At 50.5% G+C, this 13,445-nt stretch overlaps 1 protein-coding gene across 1 annotated transcript in view; it reads left to right on the top strand.

The window, feature by feature from the left end:
* The window catches only part of PSMC6 (proteasome 26S subunit, ATPase 6), a 118,864-nt gene that overhangs the window by 57,907 nt on the left and 47,512 nt on the right, over positions 1 to 13,445 (top strand). The window contains exons 8-9 of the mRNA XM_030214737.1: positions 2,461 to 2,522; positions 2,649 to 2,772. Of these exons, the coding sequence (XP_030070597.1) occupies positions 2,461 to 2,522; positions 2,649 to 2,772 (186 nt within the window). The remainder of the gene's footprint in view (positions 1 to 2,460; positions 2,523 to 2,648; positions 2,773 to 13,445) is intronic.

The raw sequence follows: 13,445 nt of genomic DNA on the forward strand, positions 1-13,445 counted from the left end.
AGCCAGAAGAGTTTCCGAGCTCCAGGCGCTCTCATGTCGAGAGCCTTTTCTGCAGTTCACTGAGGCAGGAGTGACTATTCGCACAGTGCCTTCCTTCCTGCCCAAGATTGTTTCTCGCTTCCATGTGAATCAGCAGCTCTGTCTCCCTTCCTTTCGTAGGGAGGACTACCCAGAGGAGTACTCTGCTCTTAAATATCTGGATGTGAGACGAGTCATCTTCAGATACTTGGAAGTGACCAATGATTTCCGGAAATCGGATCATCTGTTTGTCCTGTTTGCAGGTCCTCGTAAGGGTCTGCAGGCTGCTAAGCCTACAGTGGCAAGATGGGTCCAGGAAGCCATTGCAGCGGCTTATGTGGCCGCGGGGAAGGTGCCGCCTATCCAGCTGGAGGCTCACTCCACGAGAGCTCAGGCGGCCTCGATGGCAGAGGCCGGATCCGTCTCCTTGGAAGAGATATGCAAGGCGGCAACTTGGGCTTCGGCTCATACATTCTCCAAGCATTACCGTTTGACTGTGGCTGCACGGGCGGAGGCCCGGTTTGGAGCTTCAGTGTTGAGGTCAGGGATTTCAATGTCCCGCCCTGGGTGAGTACTGCTTCGGTACATCCCACCAGTCTATGGATTGATCAGCTTGATGATATGGAAGGTAAAATTATGTATAATCATACCTGATAATTTTCTTTCCATTAATCATAGCTGATCAATCCATAGCCCCTCCCAGATATCTGTTCTGTTTTTATTCTGGTTGCATTTCAGGTTCAAGTTTAGTCTTCAGTTATTTCAGAAAGACTTCGTGTTCAAGTTCTTTCACTTGGATTCTTCAAGAGTTGAGACGAGTTTGTGTTACAGTGAGCTGCTGCATTCCTCTCCCCTCCGTTTTACGGGGCTGGATTGAGACATAAATTCTGCCGGCACTCCCTCCCGCTTCGTGCGGCTGTAGGGCAGCTTTGTACCCCTCCCGCTTCGGCGGTGTTAGGGTCAGTCAGCTCCTCCCGCGGTTGCGGTTGCAGGATAAGCCAGATCCCCCCGCATCGGCGGGTGTGGTGTCCCTCCCCCGCTCCGCGGGGATGAGCTGGACGGATTCCCCTCCCCCACTTGTGTGGGGATGAGCTGGGTTAATTCCCCTCCCCCGTTTCGGCGGTGGTGAGCTGGGCAGAGTGTCCCTTCGTGGGTGTAATTCTCTTAAGTGCTGAGTCCTGCGGATGGAGCTTTGATATCGACATACTGAGGAGTTTCCGGCAGCACATGACCACATATAGGGAGGCAAAAGTTTGCTCTCTATCTCCACCTGCTGGTAGATGGACACAACCCACCAGTCTATGGATTGATCAGCTATGATTAATGGAAAGAAAATTATCAGGTATGATTATACATAATTTTACCTTTTACAAGGGTCACTTGCAAACAGTAATACAGATATGACTGTACATTAATACAATATTAGAGGAAAACAATCTCAACTAGATAAATGGATTATATACAATCTCTCTTTCTTAGACCACAAAATAAATAGGGAGAGTGAAGCAAGACTAGGAGATCAATTAAATAGTAAACAAAGAAAACATGGTATTAACCTGATTATCCCCAGTTATTATTTATCTGAATCATTATTCTGCATTGATCGTCTGGTTGGCTTTTTCAAACTCAAAACGGTGTATAGTCAATTTATTTCGTTGGAAACATACTTATTGTCCAATATTAGTGGAAATAATACACCTGATTTCATTTTTTTCTCTTTTAAAACCAGAAATTATTTAACAATACAAACACTTGAGTCTCTAATCCAATTCCCACTGATTAAAGTAATCCCAGTTTCACAGGCTTCACTCCTTTTGAATTAATATACTAAGAGGAATCATTTCAGAGGAAAAAAGTCATACCCGGAACTCAGGGAAAACAGCAATCTCAATATTAATAATCTGTAATAATATTCATTTTGTTCAAATATTTCTGGTCTATTATCATTTTCAAAATCTTAACCATTTCCTACTCCTGTAGAACTTCATTTGCAGTATCGCATTACTTTTAAAATAAAATTTGCAGAATCTGGCATGGGACTGCAGCAGAGAAGTTAGGACCTTGAGTATAAGTTAAACCTTTGAGCATTGTTCTTGCCATATGTGCATCAGTATATATTTGTCTTATACAACAGATGTCTCCGAAGAATTTATTTGCAAGAAATACAGCAGATGTAGAGTGCTTTGTATCTTGTTAGTGTTCTGCTCCACTGTAGCAGAGGGGTCTTTTTGCCCTCATAGTTCTAGGTCATAAACTGGCAGCACCAAATGGGATTTTTAAAGTTTATCCCATTGAGTAGGTTTATTTCTGCCATACTACCCTTTTAATTATCAGTAAACCTTTCAGACACTATTGAAATCAGACTGTGGCGTTTTGCCTTTCTGTTTAAATGTTTGTACTGCACATTTGTGGAAGATGACCTGATTTTGTTTTTATTAAAAGGTACAGGAAAAACTCTGTTGGCAAGAGCTGTTGCTAGTCAGTTGGACTGCAATTTCCTAAAGGTAAAAACGGCCTTATTTTCACAACAAAATCAAATTTGTGTTAAAGGGATTTTCAATAGTGGAGGGGGTTAAGAAAGCTATTTTATTTTTGACAATATATTGTTTTTTTTCCCCCCTCCCAAACAGGTTGTGTCTAGCTCTATCGTAGACAAGTACATTGGTGAAAGTGCTCGACTGATTCGAGAAATGTTTAACTATGCCAGGGATCACCAGCCATGCATCATTTTCATGGATGAAATAGATGCTATCGGTATGAATCCTAACTTCTCTTTTAGACATATGCAAACCACTATTCAAGGATACAGATAAACAGGTGTGCCCAAAAGTTACTCATGGATTTAGAAAACAATTTAAAAGCAGCTGGTAGGAGTTATTTTGGGCATCTGTAAAACAGATAAGACAGGTTGAGCCATCTGTGTGGAGTAGCAACTCTTGACACACAGTTCAAACCAACTGTATACATTGACCCCCTCTCTGTATGGCCGCTTAAGCAGTCTAAAATCCACATCTTCAAGTTTGGGTTTTGGCTTTGTGGGGAGGGGAGGGTTGGGGATCGGGAGGGATTTATTCTGGATCTCTGGTTTGCAATGTTGTGGTTGACCAACCACGTTTTGTGATATTATGTTTTTCTTATTAATATTCAAAAATAGTTATGAAAAAAATAAAATCCACATCTTCTGTCTACCCTGAAACATATGATTAAAAATAGACCAGATGCTCCTTATGACCATGGGAAAGTCACTTCACTCACCATTGTCTCAGTTACAAGCTTAGAGTATAAGTTCTGTAGGGACAGGGACTGACTTCTACCGTAAGCTAAATCCAAATGAATAGTTCTTAGTATAGGTTCTTGTGCCTGTGAATAGCCTGGCTGTAAAAGCTGGATAGGCTGGGACGGAGGGGAGGAAAGATACATGCACTGTACTGTTCCTGAAATATGTTATACAGACAGAAGAGCAGGAACCTTCGCAGTCTCACAGACAAACCAAGCACAGCATTTGGCCAAAAGAGAATTGCTACAAGATCCTTAGGTGTGACTTGTCACCGTATTCTTTTTACTTGCTTTGTTAGTAGTATCTAGCATTACTATTTTCAAGGTTAGCTAGCAGTTTAAACATCTGCTAGAAGACTCCTTAAGCCAGCCATTCATACAGACCACTAAGCACCTTCATGATAATCTGTTTAAAAGCCACATTCTTAGTATGGTAACTATAATGTCATAAGCAAACATAAGGGTACCCTGGGGAAGAGATTTTTACATAATGAGGCATCCCTCATGTAAGGCGTAAAGGAGTGGCCTGATGTTTAGTTCAGTGGTTGCGGACCTGGGGAAACTGGGTTCGATTCCCACTTCTGCCTAATGGTTGAGACCCTGGGTTCAATTCCCTGTGCAGGTCCGTGTGACCTTGGGCAAGTCATTTAGCCCTCCATTGCCCCAGATACAATGTAATACTAGATTGTGAGCCCATTAAGGACATTGCCAGTACCTGTAATAAAATTTTAAACTGCTTAGGGCTAGGTGATATATAAATAAATAAAAAATAAATCCCCTTTTAATATTTTAAAATATCTACACAAGGGGAAGGAGAAAAGTGGGAGGGGTTTTCATATACATATTTGTCTTCAGTTTGCTCGGTTGTATGATGCAATTTTGAGTGTAATAAATATTCTGTAAACTAAGCCGCTAACTCGCGACAGGATTGTGAAAAATTACAGAAGGACCTTACGAGACTGGGAGACTGGGCGGCTAGATGGCAGATGACGTTTAATGTGAGCAAGTGCAAGGTGATGCATGTGGGAAAAAAGAACCCGAATTATAGCTACGTCATGCAAGGTTCCATGTTAGGAGTTACGAACCAAGAAAGGGATCTGGGTGTCGTCGTCGATAATACACTGAAACCTTTTGCTCAGTGTGCTGCTGCAGCTCGGAAAGCGAATAGAATGTTGGGTATTATTAGGAAAGGTATGGAAAACAGGTGTGAGGATGTTATAATGCCGTTATATCGCTCCATGGTGCAACCGCACCTTGAGTATTGTGTTCAGTTCTGGTCGCCGCATCTCAAGAAAGATATAGTGGATTCTCCGAGGACAAGCAGGCTGCTTGTTCTCACGACTGGGTGACGTCCGCGGCAGCCCCCACCAACCGGAAAAAAGCTTCGCGGGACGGTCGGCACGCAGGGCACGCCCACCGCGCATGCGCGGCCGTCTTCCCGCCCGTGCGCAACCGCTCCCGCCAGTTCCTTTTTTTCCGCGTCTGGAGAGAGTCGTGCCTCACCGCTCTCTCTGATTCAGCCGCCAGATTTTCGATCGCGTTTACGCCGATCGGGCTTTTCGTTGTTATTTCGGTTTAGTTACCGTCCGGTTTCTTTTAAAAAAAAAAAAAAAAAAAAGAAACCCTGCGCGTGTGGAGCACGCGCTCCCTTTTTTCCCTCGCTTCCAGCGGGGACGCTGCATTGCGGCCTAGTGGCCGCACGGTCGTTTTCCTTTTTCGTGGTGTGATTTCAGCCACCATTGACGACTTTGACTTCGCCGACGCGATTTTTCCGTCGATGTCCTCGAAGGTCCCGAGTGGATTTAAAAAGTGTGGTCGCTGCGGCCGGCCGATCTCGCAGACCGACACCCACGCTTGGTGCCTCCAGTGCCTCGGGCCGGAGCACAATATCAAGTCGTGTTCTCTGTGTCTCGGTCTCCGGAAACGGACTCAGGTTGCGAGGCAAGTTCTGCGGGACCGTCTTTTTGGAACTTGCGCCGGCCCCTCGACGTCGACCTCGAAGGCATCGGTATCGACGCCCGGCCCTTCGGTACCGGTATCGATGCCCGAGACATCGGCACCGATGGCAGCGACCCCAGGAGCACAGGTCCCGTCGGCCAGCCGGTCCTCCGGTGAGAGTGGGGGTGAGAGGCCGCGTGGGCAGTCGGCCCCGGTCACTCCCTCAACTCGTGGGCCACGGGACCGAACCCTGTCTGACCCGGTACCTCGAGACCGAGGGGGATCGACCTCCTCCTCCTCCATGCCTTCCAGCGCCGGTGACGGGCATCGTAAGAAAGATAAGAAGCATCGTCACCGGTCGCCCTCGGTGCATCCGGATATCGGAGAGGAGGCGACGCCGAAGCGTCATAGTCGAGAGGAGAGGTCTCCGTCGGTTGTGGAGGTACCGACGCGTCGGGGTTCCGGCACCTCGGTGCCGTCTCCTGGCCCCCAGCAGCTTCTGGCGCCGACACCCCTACCGGCCCCACCGCCTTTCCCGGCAGCGGGCCTGGACGAGTGCCTCAGAGCCATCCTTCCGGGGATCCTGGAAGGGCTGATGCGCCAGGCTGTGCCGGCGCCGGGGGTGCTTGCGCCCTCGGCGCCGATGACTGTGGCGCCGGCGAGCTCTAGCCCGGCGCCGGGGCCGTCGACACCGCCGCCGCTTGCGGTGCCGGTCTCGACCGCCACGCAGGTGGAGTCCCCGTCGACTTCGATGGAGGGAGCTCCGTCCCCGCCGGCGCGGGAGTCCACCGCTCGACGACACCGAGACCTTGGTGCCTCGACGTCGAGCCGGGCCCGGTTCAGGACTCAGCTACATGAGCTTATGTCCGACACCGAGGATGAGGACTCGTGGGGGGAAGAGGAGGACCCTAGATATTTCTCCTCAGAGGAGTCTACGGGCCTTCCCTCGGACCCCACGCCTTCACCGGAGAGGAAACTCTCACCTCCTGAGAGTCTCTCCTTTGCCTCCTTTGTGCGGGATATGTCTATTAGCATTCCCTTCCCCGTGGTCTCTGTGGAAGAGCCGAGGGCCGAGATGCTCGAGGTCCTCGACTATCCATCACCACCTAGAGAGTCCTCCACGGTGCCGCTGCACAATGTCCTTAAGGAGACGCTGCTTCGGAACTGGGTGCGACCATTAACTAACCCCACCATTCCCAAGAAAGCAGAGTCCCAGTACAGGATCCACTCCGACCCAGAGCTAATGCGGCCACAATTGCCCCATGACTCAGCGGTCGTGGATTCTGCTCTCAAGAGGGCACGGAGTTCGAGGGATACCGCCTCGGCGCCCCCGGGGCGGGAGTCTCGCACTCTGGACTCGTTTGGGAGGAAGGCCTACCAATCCTCCATGCTCGTGACCTGCATCCAATCATACCTGCTCTATATGAGCATTCACATGCGGACCTATGTGCAGCAACTGGCGGACCTGGTCGAGAAGCTCCCGCCGGAGCAGTCCAGGCCTTATCAGGAGGTGGTCAGGCAGCTGAAGGCGTGCAGAAAGTTCCTGTCCAGGGGTATCTATGACACCTGTGACGTGGCATCTCGTGCTGCGGCCCAAGGTATAGTGATGCGCAGGCTCTCATGGCTGCGTGCCTCTGACCTGGACAACCGCACCCAGCAGAGACTGGCCGACGTCCCTTGCCGGGGGGATAACATTTTTGGTGAGAAGGTCGAGCAGATGGTGGACCAACTGCATCAGCGGGAAACCGCTCTCGACAAGCTCTCCCACCGGGCGCCTTCAGCATCCACCTCCACAGGTGGACGTTTTTCCCGGGCCCGGCAGGCTGCACCCTATTCTTTTGCGAAGCGTAGGTACAACCAGCCGGCCCGAAGGCCTCGTCAGGCACAGGGACAGCCCCAGCGCGCTCGTTCTCGTCAACAGCGTGCGCCTAAGCAGCCCCCTGCGCCTCCACAGCAAAAGCCGGGGACGGGCTTTTGACTGGATCCACGGGAACATAGCCGCCCTACAAGTGTCCGTACCGGACGATCTGCCGGTCGGAGGGAGGTTAAAATTTTTTCACCAATGGTGGCCTCTCATAACCTCCGACCAGTGGGTTCTCCAAATAGTGCGGTGCGGATATGCCCTGAATTTGGCCTCCCTGCCTCCAAATTGTCCTCCGGGAGCTCAGTCTTTCAGCTCCCATCACAAGCAGGTACTTGCAGAGGAACTCTCCGCCCTTCTCAGCGCCAATGCGGTCGAGCCCGTACCACCCGGGCAGGAAGGGCAGGGATTCTATTCCAGGTACTTCCTTGTGGAAAAGAAAACAGGGGGGATGCGTCCCATCCTAGACCTGAGAGGCCTGAACAAATTCCTGGTCAAAGAAAAGTTCAGGATGCTTTCCTTGGGCACCCTTCTGCCAATGATTCAGAAAAACGATTGGCTATGTTCCCTGGATTTAAAGGACGCATATACTCACATACCGATACTGCCAGCTCACAGACAGTATCTCAGATTCCGCCTGGGCGCACGGCACTTTCAGTATTGTGTGCTGCCCTTTGGGCTCGCCTCTGCCCCACGAGTGTTTACCAAGTGCCTCGTGGTGGTAGCGGCCTACCTACGCAAGCTGGGAGTGCACGTGTTCCCATATCTCGACGATTGGCTGGTCAAGAACACCTCGGAGGCAGGAGCCCTCCGGTCCATGCAGTGCACTATTCAGCTTCTGGAGCTGCTGGGGTTTGTGATAAATTACCCAAAGTCCCATCTCCAGCCATCCCAGTCTCTGGAATTCATAGGAGCTCTGCTGAATACCCAGACGGCTCAGGCCTACCTTCCCGAAGCGAGGGCCACCAATCTCCTGGCCCTGGCTTCGCAGACCAGAGCGTCTCAGCAGATCACAGCTCGGCAGATGTTGAGACTTCTAGGTCATATGGCCTCCACAGTTCATGTGACTCCCATGGCTCGTCTTCACATGAGATCTGCTCAATGGACCCTAGCTTCTCAGTGGTTCCAAGCCACCGGGAATCTAGAAGATGTCATCCGCCTCTCCACCAGTTGCCGCACTTCACTGCTCTGGTGGACCATCCGGACCAATTTGACACTGGGACGTCCATTTCAAATTCCACAGCCCACGAAAGTGTTGACGACGGATGCATCTCGCCTGGGGTGGGGAGCTCATGTCGATGGGCTTCACACCCAGGGTCTGTGGTCCCTCCAGGAAAAGGATCTGCAGATCAACCTCCTGGAGCTCCGAGCGATCTGGAACATAAGTACATAAGTACATAAGTAGTGCCTTACTGGGAAAGACCAAAGGTCCATCTAGCCCAGCATCCTGTCACCGACAGTGGCCAATCCAGGTCAAGGGCACCTGGCACGCTCCCCAAACGTAAAAACATTCCAGACAAGTGGAACGCACTGAAGGCTTTCAGAGATCGGCTGTCCTGCCAAATTATCCAAATTCGGACAGACAATCAGGTTGCAATGTATTACGTCAACAAGCAGGGGGGCACCGGTTCTCGCCCCCTGTGTCAGGAGGCCGTCGGGATGTGGCGTTGGGCGTGTCGGTTCGGCATGCTCCTCCAAGCCACGTACCTGGCAGGCGTAAACAACAGTCTGGCCGACAGACTGAGCAGAGTCATGCAACCGCACGAGTGGTCGCTCCATTCCAGAGTGGTACGCAAGATCTTCCGAGAGTGGGGCAACCCCTCGGTGGATCTTTTCGCCTCTCAGACCAACCACAAGCTGCCTCTGTTCTGTTCCAGACTTCAGACACACGGCAGGCTAGCGTCAGATGCCTTTCTCCTTCATTGGGGGACCGGCCTCCTGTATGCTTATCCTCCCATACCTTTGGTGGGGAAGACCTTACTGAAGCTCAAGCAAGACCGCGGCGCCATGATTCTGATAGCGCCCTTTTGGCCCCGTCAGATCTGGTTCCCTCTTCTTCTGGAGTTGTCCTCAGAAGAACCGTGGAGATTGGAGTGTTTTCCGACTCTCATTTCGCAGAACGACGGAGCGTTGCTGCACCCCAACCTTCAATCCCTGGCTCTCACGGCCTGGATGTTGAGGGCGTAGACTTCGCTGCGTTGGGTCTGTCTGAGGGTGTCTCCCGGGTCTTGCTTGCCTCTAGGAAGGATTCCACTAAAAAGAGTTACTTTTTCAAGTGGAGGAGGTTTGTCGTTTGGTGTGAGAGCAAGGCCCTAGAACCTCGTTCTTGCCCTGCACAGAACCTGCTTGAATACCTTCTGCACTTATCAGAGTCTGGCCTCAAGACCAACTCAGTAAGGAATCACCTTAGTGCGATTAGTGCTTACCATTATCGTGTGGAAGGTAAAGCCATCTCTGGAGAGCCTTTAGTCGTTCGATTCATGAGAGGCTTGCTTTTGTCAAAGCCCCCTATCAAGCCTCCTGCAGTGTCATGGGATCTCAACGTCGTCCTCACCCAGCTGATGAAACCTCCTTTTGAGCCACTGAATTCCTGCCATCTGAAGTACTTGACCTGGAAGGTCATTTTCTTGGTGGCAGTTACTTCAGCTCGTAGGGTCAGTGAGCTTCAAGCCCTGGTAGCTCATGCTCCGTATACCAAATTTCATCATAACAGAGTAGTGCTCCGCACCCACCCAAAGTTCCTGCCGAAGGTGGTGTCGGAGTTCCATCTTAACCAGTCAATTGTCTTGCCAACATTCTTCCCCAGGCCGCATACCCGCCCTGCTGAACGTCAGTTGCACACATTGGACTGCAAGAGAGCATTGGCCTTCTACTTGGAGCGGACACAGCCCCACAGACAGTCCGCCCAATTGTTTGTTTCTTTCGACCCTAACAGGCTAGGGGTCGCTGTCGGGAAACGCACCATCTCCAATTGGCTAGCAGATTGCATTTCCTTCACTTACGCCCAGGCTGGGCTGGCTCTTGAGGGTCATGTCACGGCTCATAGTGTCAGAGCCATGGCAGCGTCAGTGGCCCACTTGAAGTCAGCCACTATTGAAGAGATTTGCAAGGCTGCGACGTGGTCTTCTGTCCACACATTCACATCACATTACTGCCTCCAGCAGGATACCTGACGCGACAGTCGGTTCGGGCAGTCGGTGCTGCAGAATCTGTTTGGGGTGTAAATCCAACTCCACCCTCCAGGACCCGAATTTATTCTGGTCAGGCTGCACTCTCAGTTAGTTGTTCTTCGTAGGTCAATTTCTGTTGTACCCTCGCCGTTGCGAGGTTCAATTGACCTGGGTTCTTGTTTTGAGTGAGCCTGAGAGCTAGGGATACCCCAGTCGTGAGAACAAGCAGCCTGCTTGTCCTCGGAGAAAGTGAATGATACATACCTGTAGCAGGTGTTCTCCGAGGACAGCAGGCTGATTGTTCTCACCTACCCTCCCTCCTCCCCTTTGGAGTTGTGTGTTTCATCTTTTGCTAGTCATTCAACTGGCGGGAGCGGTCGCGCACGGGCGGGAAGACGGCCGCGCATGCGCGGTGGGCGTGCCCTGCGTGCCGACCGTCCCGCGAAGCTTTTTTCCGGTTGGTGGGGGCTGCCGCGGACGTCACCCAGTCGTGAGAACAATCAGCCTGCTGTCCTCGGAGAACACCTGCTACAGGTATGTATCATTCACTATTGGAAAAGGTGCAGCGAAGGGCGACTAAAATGATAGCGGGGATGGGACGACTTTCCTATGAAGAAAGACTAAGGAGGCTAGGGCTTTTCAGCTTGGAGAAGAGACGGCTGAGGGGAGACATGATAGAGGTATATAAAATAATGAGTGGAGTGGAACAGGTGGATGTGAAGCATCTGTTCACGCTTTCCAAAAATACTAGGACTAGGGGGCATGCGATGAAACTACAGTGTAGTAAATTTAAAACAAATCGGAGAAAATATTTCTTCACCCAACGCATAATTAAACTTTGGAATTAATTGCCGGAGAACATGGTGAAGGCGGTTAGCTTAGCAGAGTTTAAAACGGGGTTAGATGGTTTCCTAAAGGACAAGTCCATAAACTGCTACTAAATGGACTTGGGAAAAATCCATAATTCTAGGAATAACACGTATAGAATGTTTGTACGTTTGGGAAGCTTGCCAGGTGCCCTTGGCCTAGATTGGCCGCTGTTGTGGACAGGATGCTGGGCTCGATGGACCCTTGGTCTTTTCCCAGTGTGGCATTACTTATGTACGATACTTTTGATGCAGCACACAGGATTTCTGCTCAGATTTCTGCATGTCTCTGACTTGGACCTGGCGGTCCAGCTGAGGTTTGCAGACCCCACTTGCTGGGGTGAAAGAGAAGGTGGAAGAGGTCGCAGACCTCATTAAGAAACACACTGATACCATCGACACTCTCTCCCATTGAGTGCCTTCTGCACCCTCCTCATCTAGGAGGTTTTTGGCAAGTTGAAGATGGGTCCATATTATTCTCAAGACATAGGTACACTCTTTCTCACCCTGCTCAGCCCCAGTGCGCTCATCCTCATCAACAGTGTGTGCTTAATCCTCAGCTGGCTCCCCAGTCAAAACAGGGGTGAGTTTTTGACTGGCTCCAGCAGAGCATAGCTGCAGTCAAAGTAACTACCAGATGATCTGCTGGTAGGAGGGAGACCCCCCCCCCCCCCCAAGAAAGGTGGCCTCTTGTAACCTCCGACTGGTGGGTTCTTCAAATAGTCTGTCTCGTTTATGCCCTCTGTTGGCGAAAGAGACCACCAAATTGCTCCCTGCCCTGAGAGCAACCTTCAGCTCTCTTCACAAAGAAATACGTGCAGAAGAAAACTCTGCCCTTCTAAAGGCCCGTGCGGTCAAGTCCATTCCACCAGGAGAAAAAGGGAAGGGATTCTATTCTATGTGCCAAAGAAGAATTTTTTTTTTTTGGGGGGGGGGGGGGGATCTATCCATCTTAGACCTCGGGGTCCTGAACAAATTCTTGCTCAAAGAAATTTCAGGATGGTTTCCCTGGGCACCCTTCTTCCAGTGATTCGTAAACAAGATTTGTTATGTTCCTGGATTTAAAGGAAGCTTACACACACATCCTGATACTTCCAGGCCACAGGAGGTATCTCAGATTTCGAGTGGGAACACATTATGTAAAGTACCGTGTTTTGCCATTTGGCTTCACATCAGCTCCCAGGGTTTTCACAAAATGTCTATCAGTACTTGCAGCGTTGCTACGCAGACTGGGAGTCCATGTGTTGCCCTACCTGGATGGTTGACTGGTGAAGACCACAACAAAGGACAGTGCTCAGGAGTCTATGCAGAAAACTATTCAGGTGCTAGAGCTACTAGGGATCATTTTAAACTACCCCAAATTCCATGTGATGCTTGTTCAACAACTGGAGTTCATTGGAGACCTGCTAGATACAAAGCAGGCGCGAGCAGTTCTCCTGGTGCCGAGAGCGGGCACTCTAGTTGCTCTCACCACTCAGTTCTGTGCCAGCCAGCAGGTCATGGCTCTGCAGATGTTGAGGTTGTTAGGCTGCATGGCCTCCACTATGCATGTCACTTCTTGGCACGTGTCCACATGAGAACTTCCCAGTGGACCCTAGCTTCCCAGTGGAGTCAAGCCTCCAGGAACCTAGCAGATATCAACTGAGTGACACTGGAGTTGGTTCAGTCCCTACTGTGGTGGACAATTTGATCCAGTTTGATGATGGGACTTCCATTTCAAGTTCCTCAGTCCCAGAAGGTGCTGACAACAGATGCATGAAACCTGGGATGGGGAGCTCACTTAGATGGGCTTCACATTCAGGGTTCACATTTAGGGTTCATGGTTAGCTGAGAAGACAGATCTTCCAATCAACCTTCCAGAGCTATGAGCAATCTGGAACTCTCTAAAGGCTTTCAGAGATTGTGTTCAAACAAATTGTGTTCATTCAAACAGACAATCAGGTTGTGATCTATTACACCAACAAGCAGGGGGGTACTGGATCATGCCCTGTGTGTCGGGAGGCCGTCTGGATGTGGCAATGGGCTGTCCAGAAGGGATAGAGCCATATACCTGGCGGGCAGATCCAACAGCCTGGCCAAAATTGTGCAGGGTCATGCAACCACACGAGTGGTCACTCAGCATGGGCATTGCCATGAGATTTTCTGAGAGTGGGGCACCCTTGGTGGATCTCTTTGTCACTCCTTACAATCACAAAGTCCTTCAGTACTGTTCCAGGCTCAGAGCACATGACAGACTAGCATCAGATCCCTCCTCCATTGGGAGAATGGCCTTTGTATGCATATCCTCCCATTCCTCTCATGGGGAGGGCTTTGCTG

This window comes from Microcaecilia unicolor, chromosome 9 (assembly GCF_901765095.1).
Source record: "Microcaecilia unicolor chromosome 9, aMicUni1.1, whole genome shotgun sequence".
Classification (NCBI taxonomy): domain Eukaryota; kingdom Metazoa; phylum Chordata; class Amphibia; order Gymnophiona; family Siphonopidae; genus Microcaecilia; species Microcaecilia unicolor.